Raw genomic sequence first — 19,041 nt, 5'->3', positions numbered from 1 at the left:
CTAATATCCTCCTTTTTAATATAATATTGCCATTGATGCCATCTGTTCATGCCTCTAATCTTTCTCAGGACTCTCATGTCTCCAGTCTTTGTTGTAGTGTTTTACTTCTAACCCTGTTCTCAGATCCATAAGTTTGAATCGGTTTGAACACTGTCTTGTATACAGCTAATTGAATGTTTGACTAATTTCTCTCTTATTCCATATAAATTTATTCATTTGACTTCCTTCCATACCAGCTTTGTTGATGCTGTTGTCTATTTCCATATTTAATTTACCATCTTCACTAAAAATCATGCCCAAGTAGCTGAAATGTTTTACTTGTTCTATAGATTCTTCATTCACAGTGCAGTTGATATTTCTGCCTTCTGCCTATTTTCATTGTCTTTGTCTTGTTATTGATGACCTTCATACCATATCTGTTATGACAGTTATTCAATTTAGTCAGGGAATCTTGCAGACTTTTAGTGGATTTATTTAGAAGTATAACATCTCTGCATAAAGCAGAAAGCTGAGATTAACATCTCCTATTTTGTTAAGATGTTTAATACCACTTTCCTTCATAATGTGATCCATATAGATAATGAATCACAGAGGGAATAATGTACATCCTTGTCTGATATCAGATTTAACATTAAGCCTTCTTCCTGTACTTCAATTCTAACTGCTGACTTATAACTCAAATAAAGACTGAATTTTACTTGATACAATTCCCCACTGACACATAAAACTAGTGTTTTGAATAGCTTCTCTGTTGGCACCTTGTCATATGCCTTTTCCAGATCTACAAAGCTCAAATACACATCTTTGTTATATTTCCATGACTTCTCAAATATTTGTTGCAAAGTGAAAATCTGATCCTGACAGCCTGAATTATTTGGCCTGAATCCAGCTTCCCTCCCACAATCCTTCTCAACCATTTCTCAAGTATCCTTGAATAAATCTTACTAGGAACACTCAGTAGAGAAATAATGAGTGTTCCTGGTAAGATTTATGCAAGTATACTTGAGAATTAGAAATATAAAAATATGATTCAAGATTTCATTTATGGAGTGAAGTAAAACCTTTTCAAAATAGCTGTCTTCAGAATAAAGAAAAAATTTTGTAGTGTACATTATATAGACACCTTCACACAGAAGGTGTGAGGTGTGATGTCTTTTTGGGAATTGTTGTTGTAGAGTATTAGATCAGGTCTATGGCACCTGCAAGTGGTGATGCGCATGTTATTAATGTTTGTATGGCAGTCTTGGATGTTGGGTGGTATAAAAAATATGGAAAGCTTTTAGGATATTAATTTTAGTTCATAGTAAAAACAAAACAAAACAAGGTATGATAGAAACATAACTTACTAAAGGGGTTTTTAATAGGATTGAACCCTATTAGAAGAAATGTTTCAATACATGACACAGTTTAAAGGGAATGAAAAGCATATTCATTCCTATAAATTATGTAAGAGTGGGTAGCAAGGATGTATGGACTAGATTTTTTTGCTTGTTGAGTGAGTGGTGAATGAGTATAATAAGTTGCTAGAGGTAATTGTGTTGAGTGCTTTTAAAGTTAATAAATTAAGGAGTAGCATGATTGATGTTTGAATAATGATTAGTGTGGGTCTCCTGCAATAAGTTACTGGACTTTTGAAGATGCTTGTATAATACTAATAATTAAAATGAAATCATCTTAAGTAAAAATAAAACAAGTTCTGATATGATCATGTGTTTATGCTTAGAAAATATTGCATTGCTAAAAGTTCCCTTTTCCTCAGCATCTATAATATTAATTCTAGTTGTTTGTTTTACAGCATTGTCACAATGCAGAAGTAAATACATCAGAAGCTTTTCTGTCCTGATAGGATTCTACTGGCCCTTCCTGGCTTCCCAGTCTGTTTATTAAGCTTTTATTTTCTGGTATCCTCATAGAAGCAAGAAAGAACTATGAAAATGGTTTTATCTCAACGTCAGAGGGAAGAGCTGTAAGTTTTGTTTATATAATAATTTCATGTAATGTTATGCATAGGATTTTTTGAAAGAGTAATCATTATCTTTTTATAAATTTATTAAAAGTTTTATTGATTATCTGCTTGATGGCCAGTGTTGCATCTGAAACATCCTGGAAAAATTGTAAGAGGTATTAAGATATAACATTCAATATTCCTTCAAAGTTAACTAAAAATTGTCTACACTTATCTGCTCACCAGAATAACTCTCCATCACTTAAATTATATTGACTTCTACAGGATTCTCCTCAAATTGGACTACTTCAGACAAAGTGGAGGAATTGTCAATATTGGCTTGGATGAACATAAAAAAATATACATTCAATATCAGCTGCTCTGGGAATTTCAAATAATGCTACATTCAGATATTAACATATTGAATGAGGGAGAGTATAAAAAAAAAACATGTTGATGAGCAGATCTTACTGGATTAATACAGAAGGGATTGCATATATATATATATATATATAGAGTGGAGGATGAAGTCATCCCCTAAAAAAAGTTGTATAAAGATGTGATGAAGAGAGAAGTGAAAGTAACTTTTTTTTTTTACAAGGAGAGAGTGATAAGTGAGTGGATTGCATTGCTAGAATGTGCTGTGAATGCTAAGAGCATGAATGAGTTTAAGGTTCAGTATGATATATATATATCATAATAATAATTATACAAATTCAGATTTAAATCTGAGAGACTTTTTTGGAATCTGTCGCAGCTCTATAAAATTTTCCCAACCTAAAGAAATTTGGCTGCCTCACTACAACATCTAGAAAACTATGAGACTGTTAGCCCAGCAAACATGCCATTAATACTCAGCCTGTTGTTTATCTGTGTGCTTACATGCACATGCATATTCTTAACTTTATTGCTCTGAAGATACCTTGGTGACTAAGGTTACATATTTTCTTCTTCACAAATAGTCTGTATAGATCGTTGGGGCACTATAAAGGTGAGAGTCCTAACATGCATTCTGGCTTGGGATCTCTTTAAGGTGGAGAATGAATGAATTAGTCCACTTTCTAATATTACCTATCCAGGTGATTCTAAGTTATCCCATGCCTTTTACCAGAAGTCATGCCCTCCAGCTAATTTAGGTATCTGATCTAGCTATGTAGTCCAACTATCGGAGCTGTTTCCGATGTATTAGTGATTTTGATTTAGTGATATTTTCTTGTGTTCTAGCAACGGAGCAGATTTTCCTTCTAACCTTATTATTTGTTACATTTATGTGTTTCACATGTGATATTTTCTGTAACACTGCACCTCGAAGACCAATAATCTTTTCCAATCTACCATTAGCAGTGTCCAACTCTCCCACCCTTATAGTAAGATAGTTAACAAGGGTATTGATGAGGTAGTCTTGTAGCTAGCTGTATTTTATTGTCCTTCCAAAGTGACTATAATCTCTGAAGGGCAACAGTTGCTTTAGCAATGCATGCTTTAATGTCATGTTTAGACTGGCCATCTCTGTGTTGTGTGCTTCCTAAGTAGGTAAATCTGTCTACTACTTCCAGTTTTTCATCATTAACTGAAATTTTCATAGGGTTATTGCCTGAAGACATCATTTTTGATTTATGAATGCTGATCTTTAATCCATAATCACTAAGTGGCTTAGAAACTCTGTCTGTTAATTCTTGTAACTGATGTTCATTCTCTGCTAATTAGGTCAATGTCATCAGTAAATCTGAAATTATTGATTTTTTGCCACAAATTGTAATTCCAATACCACTGTTTTCCAAGGCCAAGTTTATTATATATTCCAAATAAAAGTTAAAAAGCATCGGGAAAAGTACTTAGCCTGGATGCATAATTCTTTACATTTTGAAAGGCTTAATGTAGTTGCCATTGATTTCTATTAACATTTCTGAGGTACGGTAAAGAGATTTCTTTCTTTTAAGTTACAGTGGTCAACATTCATAGTGAGGAATTTATGGAGACAAAAAACACACACATGTTGGAGTAATTCCTTCATCATCATCAAATTCCTGATATACCCTCAAGGGGTGTACAGGATATGATAGTACTACATGAAAAATTTATATCATGACTAAGTTCCTATCTACAATTTTCCTCCAAATCAGTCTATTACTTGTCAAGACTTCAACATTATCAGAACTTATATTTCTGTCATCTAAGGCACTTTGTACCATATCAGTCCACCTATATCTTGGTCTTCTGCTGGGTCATTTTCCTGACAACCTGGCAGAGAACACTTATTTTGCTAATCTTTCCTCACCCATTCTGTTTAAGTGACCATACCACCTGAGATTAGCTCTGCTAATGCATTCCTGGATGCTGACAATGTCAAGTTCTTTCCTAATATTCTCATTTTTAATATGATATTGCCATTGATGCCATTGATGTTCATGCCCCTAATCTTTCTCAGGACTCATATCTGTGGTCTCTAGTCTTTGGTCAAGTGTTTTACTACTAACCCTGTTCTCAGATCCATAAGTTAAAATTGGTTTAAACACTGTCTTGTATACAGCTAATTTAGTGTTTTGGCTAATTTCTCTCTTATTTCATATAAATTTATTCACTTGCCTTCCTTCCATACCAGCTTTGTTGATTCTGTTGTCTATTTCCATATTTAACTTACCATCTTCACTAAAAATCGTGCCTAAGTAGCTGAAATGTTTTACTTGTTCTCTAAGTTCTCTTCACAATGCAGTTGATATTTTCAATGGTTCTGCCTATTTTCATTGTCTGTCTTGTTATTGATGACCTTCATACCATATCTATTACAACAGTTATTCAATTTAGTCAGGGAATCTTGCAGACTTTTAGTGGATTTATTTAGAAGTATAACATCTAAGCATAAAAAAGCTGAGATTAATACCTCCAATTTTGATATCAGATTTAATACCACTTTCCTTCATAATGTGATCCATATTGATAATGAATAAGAGTGGGGATAATGTATATCCCTGTCTGACATCAGGTTTAACATTAAACCACCTTCCTGTACTTCCTTCAATTCTAACTCCTGACTTGCAACTCAAATAAAGACTAAATATTGCTTGATATAATGCCCCATTGACACCATATAACTGTAGCGTATTGAATAGCTTCTCTCTTGGCACCTTGTCATATGCCTTTTCCAAATCGACAAAACTTAAATACACATCTTTGTTGTATTCCCATGATTTCTCAACTGTCTGTCGTAAAGTGAAAATCTGATCCTGACAGCCTCTATTTGGCTTGAATCCAGCTTGTTCTTCACCAAGCTTTTCTTCTGCAATTCTTCTCAACCATTTCTCAAATATACTTGCATAGATCTTGCCAGGAACACTCAGTAGGGAAATACCTCTGTAATTCTCACATTCAATTTTATTTCCCTTTTTATATATGGGTACTATGAGAGCTCTACTCCAATCATCTCGAATTCGTCCCTCCTTCAGGCCTTCTGAACTATGCAGTGTATCCACTGTACGACTCTTATACCACCATACTTGAGCATTTCTGGTCGAATATCATCTACCCCTGCTGCCTTTCCACATTTCAGCTTTTGATGGCTTTTTCTACTTCAAGTATGGATATTTATTCCTGACTGCATGTCTAGTCAGTATTTTATTACAACTGTGCTGTCATCACTGCTTGTTTCATTCAGCAGTTTTTCAAAATAAGTACTCTATACTTCAAGGATATCTTTTTCTCATGTTTTCATGTCACCTTTATCATCTCTAATTCCTTTTACAGCACTCTTTCCTCCATTTCAATGCTTCTTCAACAACCTCCAGAATATCTTGCCACTTCTTGATATTTATTTTTTATGTTCTTGCAAAAGTCCTCCCATGACTTTTGTTTAGCTAGTTTTACACAGTGTTTAGCTTTCTTTCATTTGTCTCTGTATTCTATAAGAGCACAAGCTGACTTATTTGCCAGGAACTTTTGATATGCTTTCTTCTTTTCCTTCACTGCCTCTTTAACTTCCTGTGTCTACCATGGAGTACTAATTTTTCTATCCTTGCAGACAACTTCACCACATGCCTCTTTAGCTGAATCAATCAGGGTTTTCTTCAGGGCTTGCCACTGAATCTCCAAGGTTTGGTTCCTGCTCTCAAACTCTTTCATTTTTTCTTGAATAATATTTGTGTATTTTAGTCTACAGTTCACATCTGAGAGCTGCTCAACTTTTATTCTGTTTAAAACTTTCTTACATATTCTTCTTTTCAATATGAAATTCAATTTTATCCTGCTCAAGACTAAATAGTGATCACTTCCAATTTCAAATCCTCTGTACACTCTGGTGTCCTGCACCAAGGAGAAAACATCACTATCAACATAACATAGTCAGTGAGACTTTTCTTATTCATTGCCTCTTCTCTCCATGTGAATTTGTGCACATTTTTAAGTTGGAACATGGTGTTAGTAATAACCAGTTCATGTCCTGAGCAGAAATCCAACAGGTATTTGCCATTATTATTAGCCTTGCTCTTTTCTCCAAGTTTTCCCAAAATATTTTTGAATGTCTGACAATCATTTCCTACTCTGCTATTTAGATCCCCAACAAGGACCAACTTTTCCTTTTTCATTGTGTCAGTAGCTTTCTTTAGAGCCTCAAAAAATTCCTCCACTTCTACCTTAGTAGAGCCTTCTGTGGAACCATTGACACAAATAAGTCTCATTGTCCCGTTCCAATTCTGATATTTGCCCACATCATTCTACTTGAGACTGCCTGCCATTCAAGAAGATTAGCCTCATATTTAGCATTGAATACTATGGCCACTCCTTGTTTTCCTTGATTGTCATTGCCTGAATATAACATTTTATATTTATTGCTCAGAATGATCTCGCCAGTTTTTGTCTTTTTTGTTTCAGTCATCCCTATTATGTTGATCTAGTACTTATCCAATTTCTTAGCTAGCTCCATTTCTTTGCCAATCAGGCTTCTTATGTTGATAGTACCGATATTGAACTCTAGTGATGTTGAGTTGGGTTAAATTTTATGATTTGTTCCAGTAGTTGACTTTTCGCTGTCTACCCTGGTTCCCTGGTGAAAACAACGGGGGCCTTGTGCAACACTTCATTGCCAACCACGCGATATCACGTGATGTGAGTTCTCACCTGCCGGCCGATCACGCATTATTGCGTGGGCGTCGCTATCAAGTAAAAAAAAATTTGTCCACCACACAAAATTCCAATTTTCATCTTGGCAATGAACGTGTTAACCGGGCGAAGCCCCAGCTAGCATGAAGTGCTGTCATGTTGTACCATCATTTGAAATTTTGGTTTAAGCCAATAAGAATACAATTTGTTTGGCTAAATCCCAAATTTCCAGCCCATCCTTGTCCTTACAGTATCCAGGAAGATACCTAACAAGGTGCACCACGAGACGGTGAGGATTGGACATTAGGTCAGAAACCCTGGTCGGTTCTCCGCATTTCTTTGAAGTATATGTGGAGGTCTCCTCTCAGTTATATAGCTTTGACCCTTAAGTACCCCTGAGAGTAATTAATTCTTGTAGAAAGGCTTATACGTTGGCAACACATGACTATTAAATTATTTAAGGAATTCACAACATATACCTAACTGGTAATTAGTTTACGGTATTAACAACGCAAATGAAGTATATTAATTAAAGGTAACTTTAATGAATCACTTCTATATTTCGGCAACGTCACATTGCCATCTTCAGGAACATAACGATATGGTATGTGCACGCAGGCAATAACACAAAGCAAATGAGGAAGAAAGCAAGAAACTAATATTGTTCCTAAAGTCCAGCCCAGAGCGGCTGTACCGCTTTCACCAGTACAGCTGCTCTGGGCTGGTAGACCATGCCTTAGATACCCACCATAAAATTCATTGGAAAAAAACAAAAATAATTCATCGCAGCAAGTTTAAATACGAAAGATTATTCAAAGAATCATCAGCAACTCTAAAAAACATTCCTAACCTCAACAAATTTGGGTGCATGAAACTACCCCAAATTTGGGAGACTTACATTATGAGAACTTCAGCCTAACAGCCAAGACTACCAAATTAGCCTGCAAGAGGGCACCATTAGGACTTTAGGAACAATATTAGTTTCTTGCTTTCTTCCTCATTTGCTTTGTGTTATTGCCTGCGTGCACATACCATATCTTTATGTTCCTGAAGATGGCAATGTGACGTTGCCGAAATATAGAAGTGATTCATTAAAGTTACCTTTAATTAATATACTTCATTTGCGTTGTTAATTCCGTAAACTAATTACCAGTTATGTCTAACCAACGTATAAGCCTTGCTACTAGAAACAACATATACCGGAATATTAATTAAAAGAAAATTTAATAAATACTTTGTATATTTCCTAATTAAGTAATTACTTGTAATTAAGAAAATAGCAGTTGACGTTTCAACCTCTGTATTGAGATCATCATCAGGAAAACATACAGATGCACTGGACACAGGCTACAATGCTACATAAAAATAAGATAAATCTAAATGCTCTGTTAGTCATTTACCGTAGCCTGACCTCTGGGGAAAAAAATAAATGAAATAATAATAATCAATATATGCAAAAATATAAATTAACAAAATAAAATGAACTTTTTATTCATATCACTATAATAATATACAGATGATTAAAATCTCTAAATAAATAAAAATAAAATTTATAGCAGAACTACATTAAATACTTCTACAGGCCACTTATATTAACGTTTTCTTGTGTTGAGGTTGTTCTGCCATCATGTTCTGAATGCTATATGGGTTGCAGATGGGTTCTCCAGATTCTTGGAATTACTAATTTATCATTCTTGTTTAGATTTAGATGATGTTTTAACATTTCACAAGCTTCCTTGAACTTTCTTTCAAACCAGGTTTTGGTTTGAAAACAAGAATCGAGTTGGTTTTAGCTGTTTTTTTGTTTCTTATTATTTTGTTCTTTATATTTTTTCCCTGCTGTCATTATCCTTGTTTATAGTGTATTTTAAGGTTTTCCTTCGATCACATAGTTGTAAAATGTCTTCTGTAATCCAGGGTTTGATTATCCTGAGAGGTCTTCCTATTTTGGTGTCAGCTGTTTCTAGAATAGCTTTGGAAAATAGTTTGTATTCATTATCAATACTTATGAATTCTTCTAAGAAGGTATTCAAGGAATTAGTAATAGGAGATTTATATTGTTTCCTGATATGAGGTGATTCCAACTTCTCAACACTATATTTATTTATTTTTTGTTTTTGGTTACCTTTTATTTGTTTTCATTTTTGATTCAAGGTAGCAATGACTATGCTGTGGTCACTGCCACTATTGGCTCCTGGGAAAGATCTAGTTTTAGGAAGGTTAACTGATGTTTTATGTGTTGTCTGAACAAGCATATAAGCAATTAAATTGTGCGTAGATCCATTAGGTGAAGTCTATTTCTGCTTTCTTGATGGTTTATGATGATATAGAGTATTAGTAATTGTAAAATTATTTTGAATGGGAAAATCAGTAAGTTTGTATCCCCTCTGTCATTGGTTTCACCAAAACCAAATGCACCACAATGGGGGAGCAAATTCTTTCCAGTATCTATACCAATTTTTTCATTCTGGTCTCTTTGAACAATGAGAGTCTTTCCATGAGAATTCTATGAGAATGAGAGTCTTTATTTGGAATTTGTTTTATCACTGAGTTAATTTGTTTGTAGAAGGTCATTAATATACACCATCATCATCAAATTCCTGCCATGTACTCTCAAGGGGTGTACAGGATATGATAGTACTACATGAAAAATTTATATCATTACTAACTTCCTATCTACAATTTTCCTCCAAATCAGTCTATTACTTGTGAAGACTTCAACATTATCAGAACTTATATTTCTATCGTCTAAGGCACTTTGTACCATATCAATCCACCTATATCTTGGTCTTCTGCCTGCTGGGTCATTTTCCTACCAACCTGGCAGAGAACACTTGTTTTGCTAATCTTTCCTTGCCCATTCTATTTAAGTGACCATACCACCTGAGATTAGCTCTGCTAATGCATTTCTGGATGCTGACAATATCAAGTTCTTTCCTAATATTCTCGTTTTTAAATGATATTGCCATTGATGTTCATGCCCCTAATCTTTCTCAGGGCTCATATCTGTGGTCTCTAGTCTTTGGTCAAGTGTTTTACTACTAACCCTGTTCTCAGATCCATAAGTTAAAATTGGTTTAAACACTGTCTTGTATACAGCTAATTTAGTGTTTTGGCTAATTTCTCTCTTATTCCATATAAATTTATTCCGTTGACTTCCTTCCATACCAGCTTTGTTGATTCTGTTGTCTATTTCCATATTTAATTTACCATATTCACTAAAAATCATGCCTAAATAGCTGAAATGAAATGTTTTACTTGTTCCATAGGTTCTCCATTCACAATGCAGTTGACATTTTCAATGATTCTGCCTATTTTCATTGTCTTTGTCTTTTTATTGCTTACCTTCATACCATATCTATTACAACAGTTATTCAATTTAGTCAGGAAATCTTGCAGACTTGTAGTGGATTTATTTAGAAGTATAACATCATCTGCATAAAGCAAAGAGCTGAGATCAACATCTTCAATTTTGATATCAGATTTAATACCACTTTCCTTTATAATGTGATCCATATAGATAATGAATAACAAGTTATTAATATACTATTAATAACTTGTTAATTACTATTACACTATTAATAATACATTTCTTCATGTAATGATGGAGGTGCATGGACCTGTATTATTGATACATTTATTGGTTTACCTTTTAGTCTTGATGAGCTTTTCTGTTATTTATAAATTTAAAATCCATCACATATCTTTTGATAATTTTATGAATCAAACTCTTTCTCCTCCTCCTCATTGTGTTCATGAATAAAGCAAAAGGTTGACCTCATCTGTAATCGAATCAGTTTTGCCTGTGGCCATCTGATCTCACAAAGACCAATGACAGTGTGAGGGTTCGTATTGTATTAATAACTTGGGTTGACACTTTTTTAAAGTGTTGTAATGTTTCAGGTACCAATCATAGAACTTCTCCTGAGTTGAAAAGAGTTCTATTTGTTGATATGTATACTACCAGTAGCAGAATTTCCACCACTATTCCCTAGCAGTCTCAGAAGGTGGCACAGTCCTTATCTCTCCAGGCACCGACTGAGCCGGCATAGAATGCTGCTGTCAGACTGACTCCATAGTGTGATATGAACAGATAGACAGGTTGCACGCATCTCTTTCCTGTCTAGGAGAGAAGACAGAGTCTCACTGTGCATGACAAAAGAAAATAGTAAAATAGGAAAGATAGATTCACCCCATAGCCCTCAAATACTTAAATAGCATTGGGGAGGAAGGTGCAAAAAGGAAGAAAGACTGAGGGACTAGTCTATAGATAATATAACAGATTCATATTACACAAAGTCAGGTATGGTCCAGCATTGGGTACCTCATGTTTGCCAACCTGTACTCATGAGAGTGAGCCCTTGAGGCAAAGGTAAAATATTTAATTAACTAAATTTGGTTTAATTTTTTTCCTTATTATAAATGATTGTTTTTCTTTAATAGAAGAAACATGAGTAGCCGTTTTAAAATATTTTTTAATGGCATCTTTTTATTTTTTCAAAATAGTGAATGGATAAGGGATATGTTAAAATATAAGTGATCCAAAACATCTTTTACACAAAGATTGTTTCTTTAAAATGCATAATAATGGAATTAATGTGCAGAAGAATCTTTATAGATTCAAAGGTGCTAATCCAATAAGATGCAAAATAGTAATAAACAACAAAATAATAGAGCAAGTAAATACATTCAAATATTTAGGTTGCACAATGTCATATGAAAATGAAGCTGATATAGAACCAAAGATATCAAACTTTTTTAAAAGTAACAGGCATTATAAATAAAATGTTTAAACCCAATTATGTACAAAAACACACACGAATAAGAATCTACAATACAGTAGCTAAACCAACCTTACTTTATGGCAGTGAGATATGAACAATAAAAAAAGCAGATGAAAGAAGAATTGAATTATCCGAAATGAAATTTCTGCTCTGAACTGAAAGAGTCACAATAATGGACAAAATGAAAAGCAGCGAAAAAACTTGGAATTACAACCTCCCTAAATGAAACAGTTATTTGCTATAGAGAAAAATGGAAAGAACACATACCGAGAATGAATAGAAGCAGAATACCTAAACAAATTCTAAATTACCACCCAAAAGGTACTCAATGCAGAGGAAGACCCTTAAAAAGATGGAATTAAGTCTGGAACAGGCAACTTGGCCTATAAGCCTGGAGGGGAAGAAAGAAGATCTTTATAGGAATTACATGCCTTAATGCGCTTCATCAGGTATATCTTTTGTTAGCTTCATTAAGCCATAAAGTTAGCTTAAATTAATACTATACATGAACCCTTACTCTCACAAAATTAAGGTTCGCAAAGTTAAAATTTGCACAAAACAAAAATATTCAAGTCTTGGTTCTCTGTACTCTGCTACTAATGAACTCTAAGCTCTCCACTCTTCTCTTAGATTGCTGATCTGTTCATATAAATTGAGGAACTCGATTTATAGACCAATTGGTATTAAATGTATTGGTATTAGGCATGTAGACCAGTTAGATTTAATTGGTGTACATGCCTAATTAATTATCTAAAGAGCATTCATGTAGGTATACAATTTATATTAATTTCTGGATTTCTATTAATGTCCATTTATAGATCTTCTGGTAAAATATTCTCACTGAACATAATGTATACAAAAAAGATATGTACAGATATCACTTATACATTTATTATTTTTTTTTATGTTGCTCTCATCTAATGAAAGGTTATTTGCAAACCTTATAGTACATTTTGTATTTTGGTTGGGATAAGGATTTTTTTTTTTAAATCAATTTTATGTGTGTGTGTGTGTGTGTGTGTGTGTGTGTGTGTGTGTGTGTGTGTGTGTGTGTGTGTGTGTTTGTATTTCTAATTTATTTTTTATATAGTCCAGAAACCCTGCTCTAGAGACCAAATATAGAACTTATTCAACCCACTTCAGTGTCCAGTAAGCAGGGTGGTGGTCTTACACTGTGCAATGAAATCCATCTACCAGTCACATACATCCATGCCCAAAGTAGGATTCAAAACTGCAACGTTTTGATTGGAAAGCAGGTATGCCAACTAGGCTGGTTACATGATGTCTAATTATTACTATTGTAGAAAACAGTGTAAAAACTTGGAGGGGGGGGAGAAACAGCATTAACAACCAAGAACTTTGGTTATTGATGCTGTTTTGCTAAACTATGAATACTGTATCTGTTCACAGATATAGCATTTTTTTGGTGGGAGAGAGAACTATATAAAATGAGGCACTGCGCTACATAAATGATGTTTGGCCTGGTTGGCTGAGCTGTTAGCATATCCGCTCTCAGCAGACTATGGGTTCAAACCCCACCACCATGGGCATGGATGTTTATGATAGTCCTCATATAGGAGACGAATTTAATCATCAATATGAGACTATATCCCATTTGCTCCAGTATGTTGAAGTATACTAGGCTTTTTAATTCTAGACAGCTAACTTGCATCATTCTCAAATTTACAGAACTATCATATCATTCAGAAAAAAAAAAAAAATGTGTGGAGTATGTGCAGGCAATGTAAGTTTGACTGGAATGTTGTATAAAATATTGAAGAGAAATACAAAGAATGTGGAATATGAAATATGAGAAATAAGCATTTGCATTTCACATTGTCAAGAACGAACATAGTCAATTGCTAGCTCATGTCAATCCCACACATCTCTTACAACTTCAGAGAAGGTTTAAGGAATTCATTGAGCTACTTTGAATGCCTGTACATCTTAACAAAACAGATTAGATAAAGTTGTGTAACATATGGTGAAATCATCAAATACTGCAATTAGGAAGACATGGATTACAAGCCAATACCAGCCTGAATTTACCATGTTAATGTGTTTACTTTTCATTCAGTAGGTTGGGGTTTCATATTCTACTCCAGGCTTGGATGTTCATTAAGTGAATAATTTCATTCCCCTTCAGGGAATGAAATTATTCACTGTTTGGCATCTAGAGAAGGAGACCTGGATTCTATAACCTTTAGTCCACACCCAGACTATTGTATGATAGTTAAGTCAATGATCAATCAATACCATCACAGAATTTGAAACCGATAAATTACGCATGCATGCATGCACACACCCACACAAGTAATGATTAACTAATTGTAATACACCACTTCATCTTATCACTATCAATTAACTAATATGTACCCTCAAGGGATGGGGATATACAGGATACTGTGTGATACTACACAATTAAGTTTACTTTATTATTAATGTCCTGCCAACAATTTCCTCTAAATTAGTCTGTCACTTGTGTGCACTCTAGTATTGTCAAATCTTGATCTTCCTCTGGATCTCTAATTCTTCATATTAGTCTGTCACTGGTAGCCTTCCAATATTGGCAGATCTTGAAGAAAGTTTTTTAACTTAGGTATACTATGTTAAAGATACCAAGCAATTTTATAAGTTAGATTTTAATCCTTTTTTCCCCAAGTGAAGCAAACAGACAATTTAAGCTTGCGCCTGAACGTAGTTCAAGTCTGAGGTATTTTACATTGCTTTCTGGGTGACCAGTCAACTCTTTGTCCATTTCTTTAATTTTATTACGTTTTTCAAGCTCACTAAATGAAAGAACACAAAAAAACCCAATCAACTTGATAGCAATCACATAACACACTGACATGTCCTCCTCTCAGCTCCAATACATGACATCAATAGCTGAATCCTACTGTGACCTTATTGGTTCATTGCTAAAACAAGATGACACCTGATTTGCTCTCTAAACACTCATGCTTATTGGCTACGTTCAAATGAAGGACAGCTACTTCATATCAACCTAAGCAAGTTGTGCTTCTTTTGTCTGGTTATTTGGCTATAACTTTTCATAGAATACAGATAATTGAACAAACTTTGTTGCATTACATTCTTGATTAAATTATCTTTCCATTGATATATAATTTTATGGTATTACACTAAAAAAAGTGGTGTTATGAGCCATCAAACTTCCAAAACTTTTTCCAAAAGTTTTCTGCAATTTTGGCCACTAGTGTACTTTACCATTCTTTATTCTTCTATGGTTCTGGTGACTTAATTCTTCTACCATTTCATTCACTGCCATTATACCTCATTTCCTCTTCCTGGCTTTCACTATGTTGAAAGTTTATTTTTCACTTGGTTAGAGTATAATAAATTTAGTTTAATCCTTTATCCAAGTGTGAGCAAACAAAGTTTGCACCTGAAAGTATCTTCAGAACTGGGGTAAAGTGGTACAACACCAGGGCACTCCTTGCAAAGGTGGAGCAAGCTGCCAACACTCCTTATTCAGTATCTCCCATAATGCAAAACACATCTCCTTGCGGATATGTCTAATGTTATGCATTAAGGGAAGGGCCACAACCCAGACTAGTTTCAACCTTTATTGAGGTCTCTTCAGTGGGAGCCAGGCCCAAGTGGAGATATCAGGCAGAAGCATTAGCAGGTCAGCTCTACCTATAGGAATTGCCACTTGGTGTGCCACCCTTTTTTTATTAATTTACTCTGGATTTAGAGAAAAATGTTGAAAGTTTATTTTTCACTTGGTTAGAGTATAATAAATTTAGTTTAATCCTTTATCCAAGTGTGAGCAAACAAAGTTTGCGCCTGAAAGTATCTTCAGGACTGGGTTAAGGTGGTACAACACCTTAACCCAGTCCTGAAGATACTTTCAGGACTGGGTTAAGGTGTTGTACCCCCCTCCCCCCAAAAAAAAACAAAAACAAAAAAACTTCCTATCTTATCTATCCTTTTCCTAAATGCAAATTCTTTTCTCTGTTCTATGATTATGTCAAGTTTCTTGTTCATGCTACTGTGGATGGTCAGGTCTGGCATACCATGCATGGATGGCTGCACACAGAATCAAATCAAAGTATTTCATTGTAGCTGCTCTTACTTAATTATCCCAACTTCAATAAGGTTATGTGAAACTCCCTAAAATATGGGAAAATAATTCTTATTCCTCCTGTTTTAACAACCAAGGCTGATACAGGGTGCTTTATTTTGTGCTTGTTGCATGTACATGCTACAATTTTTATATACCCCTAAAGATGTCTTTGTCTGTGACATGGAAGAAATATTGGAATTATTAGACTGTTATATTCATTCTTGTGTGCTGTCTTTATTCCCTAAAATTTGTTTTGTATGAATTATATCCTCAAACTTGACAACTAATACTTACGGTTCTTCTTTTGCCTTCTCTCTTCCTGTTATATATTAACAATCTTCTCCAATTGACTGTAAGTCCAATCCAGTTTTGCTGTATGCTTCACTTCACTTTCTCATTTGACAAGCTTTCCTCATACAAAGCAAGCCTAAATTCTGATCTTTTTTTTTTTTTCCTGGTGCCCTCACTGCTCAATTTACACCAAGTTGATGACTCAATAAAATAATTATAATATATTATTAGGCAAACCTAAATTACCATCAACATATTTGAACTGATAATTAATTAAAAATTAACGACTTTGATATAAATTAATTTTCACTCAAAAAAAGATGTAAACTTACTGTATTTAATAAGCCAATCATTAATGGCTACCCTGAGCCTGATGAGCTCCTGCTAATTTTTCAATATCGGGTTCAATGTTCGACAAACGTCTCAAGTCTCCTCTTTGATTTATTTGCAGTCTATTTTGCTGCTTAGCTAACAATTGCAACACAACACTGAATCCTTTGTTGACCAAATATGAAGAAGGAAAAGCAATGAGCACTAATTTTATTTCTTGTCAAAGTTGAGGATATTTGCATTGCATATTTGGCCAGAATCTTTCATACCCACGCTGTTGAAATTGTACTTGAGCTTCAAAATCATTTTTTAAATCAATAAATTCTTCACACAAATTTGAATGGGCAGAAGTGCCATTAGAAAGAAATGGATTTATGACTCAATCAGGTATATTAAGCTCATCAAAATCTTTGAATCTAATCATTATGTCTTCTTTCAGTGTCAGAAGATGGGAACAATAACAATCCAAATCTGTATATAATATTAAATCATCTATTATTTGTAGACTGGGGAACTGCAGAAAATCTCGTCTTGCAATGCTCTGCTTGTAGAATGTTAGTTTGCTGATAAAAGTATTTATAATTCTCTTTGCTTTAATAAGATTCATGTTGCTTCCCTGCAATTTGATATTAACCTCATTTAATTTGGTGAAAATATCAGAAAGATATGCGATGTCATCCTTTTTCTATTTTAGAACATTACACATATTCTCATTACGTGAATTAAGAAATTCTAAAACAGTTTCCTAGAGATGATTAAAGCATCAAATTCAGTTTCCATTTGAGAGCCATCTAACATCAGTGTGAAACAAAAGACCCCCAAATTCTGCTTCATTTTCACACCAAAGTTTCCAAAAAATGGCTGGGCTTTTATTTTATTCACTGCTTTAATAACATCATGCTCAATCATTCTTGAAAGCTTCATTCCTTTGTTTGAGAAAGTTTTTTCATATTATACATATTGATAACTGCTCATTATTTATAGATAGAATAATTCTATATTTTAAATATTCACTTGAGTATTGACGCCACTTTATTTTTTCACTCATTTATATGGAGTACAGTGCTACACAATATCAATGAAGTGTGCCACACCAAAAAATAGTCCAATTACTTAACTTTCAATGTAAAAATTTAAAAAAATAAGTAGTGAATAAATTTGAACAGTATTGCCAGACATACAATATTCTGACAGTGTTGTCAAACATACAATATAAATAGGGATGCTAGATTATGGAATTTTTTGCTTTTATTATATTAGTAATATTATAATGCTTACCACCCTCCTCAGCACCCAGGGGGCAGGGGTGCTACCGCCCAAGTTAAGAACTACTCGTATAGGATTTTCATTAAAACAATACTCTGGATTCTTGATTCAGAATGTAGTTTTCTGTCTTCCTGCTTGCTTTGAGTATTTGTTTACTCCATACCTCTCAAATTTATTACAACAGTTATTTAGTTAATGAAGAATTGAACTGGATTTATGTAAAGTATAACACCATTCTGATCTTACACCTTCCTGTACATCTACATCCTCACTGCTGACTTAATTGCAGTGTTTTGGTACTTATTACATGTCTTTTTCTGATGTATGAAATTTAAATACAGATTATTGCTATATTTCATGATTGCTCATCTTTTTATCTTAATTTAAAGATCTGATGCTAACAATCCCTATTCGGCCTGAACCAAAATCATTTTTACAGGTTTCTTTTTCACATTTTTCGTTATGCTCTTAGCTGATCTCATGTGGAGGTAGCAGGGTTTTATCCTCCAAGAAACTCAGGTTTTTCATTCCACATATAGACAAATTGGCCTTGAGAATACATGCAATTTAGAGACAAAAAATACTAGTGGTGGTGGGCAGTAGATGGCATTGGTTTAGATGATGGTAGTAGTTGCAGTTTGCTGTAGTTGGTGGATTCGGTGGTGGTGATGATGGAGAGTTATAGAGGAGGTACCCTCCCTCGATGAGTCTTTGGATCCCTTGGAGGTGTCACATAATAATAATAATTATAACCTAGAACACATTAGGAATATTCCTCAAATTTTAACATTCAGTGAAATTAGAGGAATATCCCCTTTTTATAGATGGATACTACTGAAACTTATCCATTCATCTGGAATTCACTCTTCTGACTGGACCTTCTTCATATGCAGTATAGCCACATAAACTTTTATACCTTCACATGTGCATATTACAGGAATAGGAAGATATTAAACCATTTGCTAACTACCTGCCCTGATTGGCAGAGTGGGTATCATATTTGTTCTCCATCTAACCGACTGTAGGTTTGAATCTTGTTGGAGGGGGGGGGGGGGTTGTGAATGTCTTTAGGTAAGATGACATCCATTTTGAGACCACCACTCTAAAGTGGTTTTAAAAAAATTCCATATTTGGTCTTTTCTTCTGAGTTTCTAGTTTGTCTAACCTGTAGTGCAGCATTTCTCAAACTATGTTCTGCTGAAAGTGAATAAGTGTTCCATGAAAAATTATCAAATTAATATGAGCCT

General features: G+C 34.2%; 1 protein-coding gene across 1 annotated transcript in view; it reads left to right on the top strand.

Annotated features, from left to right (window-relative positions):
* LOC150102046 (lissencephaly-1 homolog) overlaps positions 1-19,041 on the top strand; it is a 237,814-nt gene that overhangs the window by 51,353 nt on the left and 167,420 nt on the right. Inside the window, exon 2 of the mRNA XM_090400712.1 lies at positions 1,796-1,966. Coding sequence (XP_090256838.1) covers positions 1,929-1,966 — 38 coding nt within the window. The 5' untranslated portion in view covers positions 1,796-1,928. The remainder of the gene's footprint in view (positions 1-1,795; positions 1,967-19,041) is intronic.

Source organism: Typopeltis vanoorti, chromosome 11 (assembly GCF_054136105.1).
Source record: "Typopeltis vanoorti isolate ZY-2024b chromosome 11, IOZ_Tvanoo_1.0, whole genome shotgun sequence".
Classification (NCBI taxonomy): domain Eukaryota; kingdom Metazoa; phylum Arthropoda; class Arachnida; order Uropygi; family Thelyphonidae; genus Typopeltis; species Typopeltis vanoorti.
Note: the sequence above shows the minus strand (reverse complement) of the source record. Positions and strands in the feature narration are given on the sequence as shown.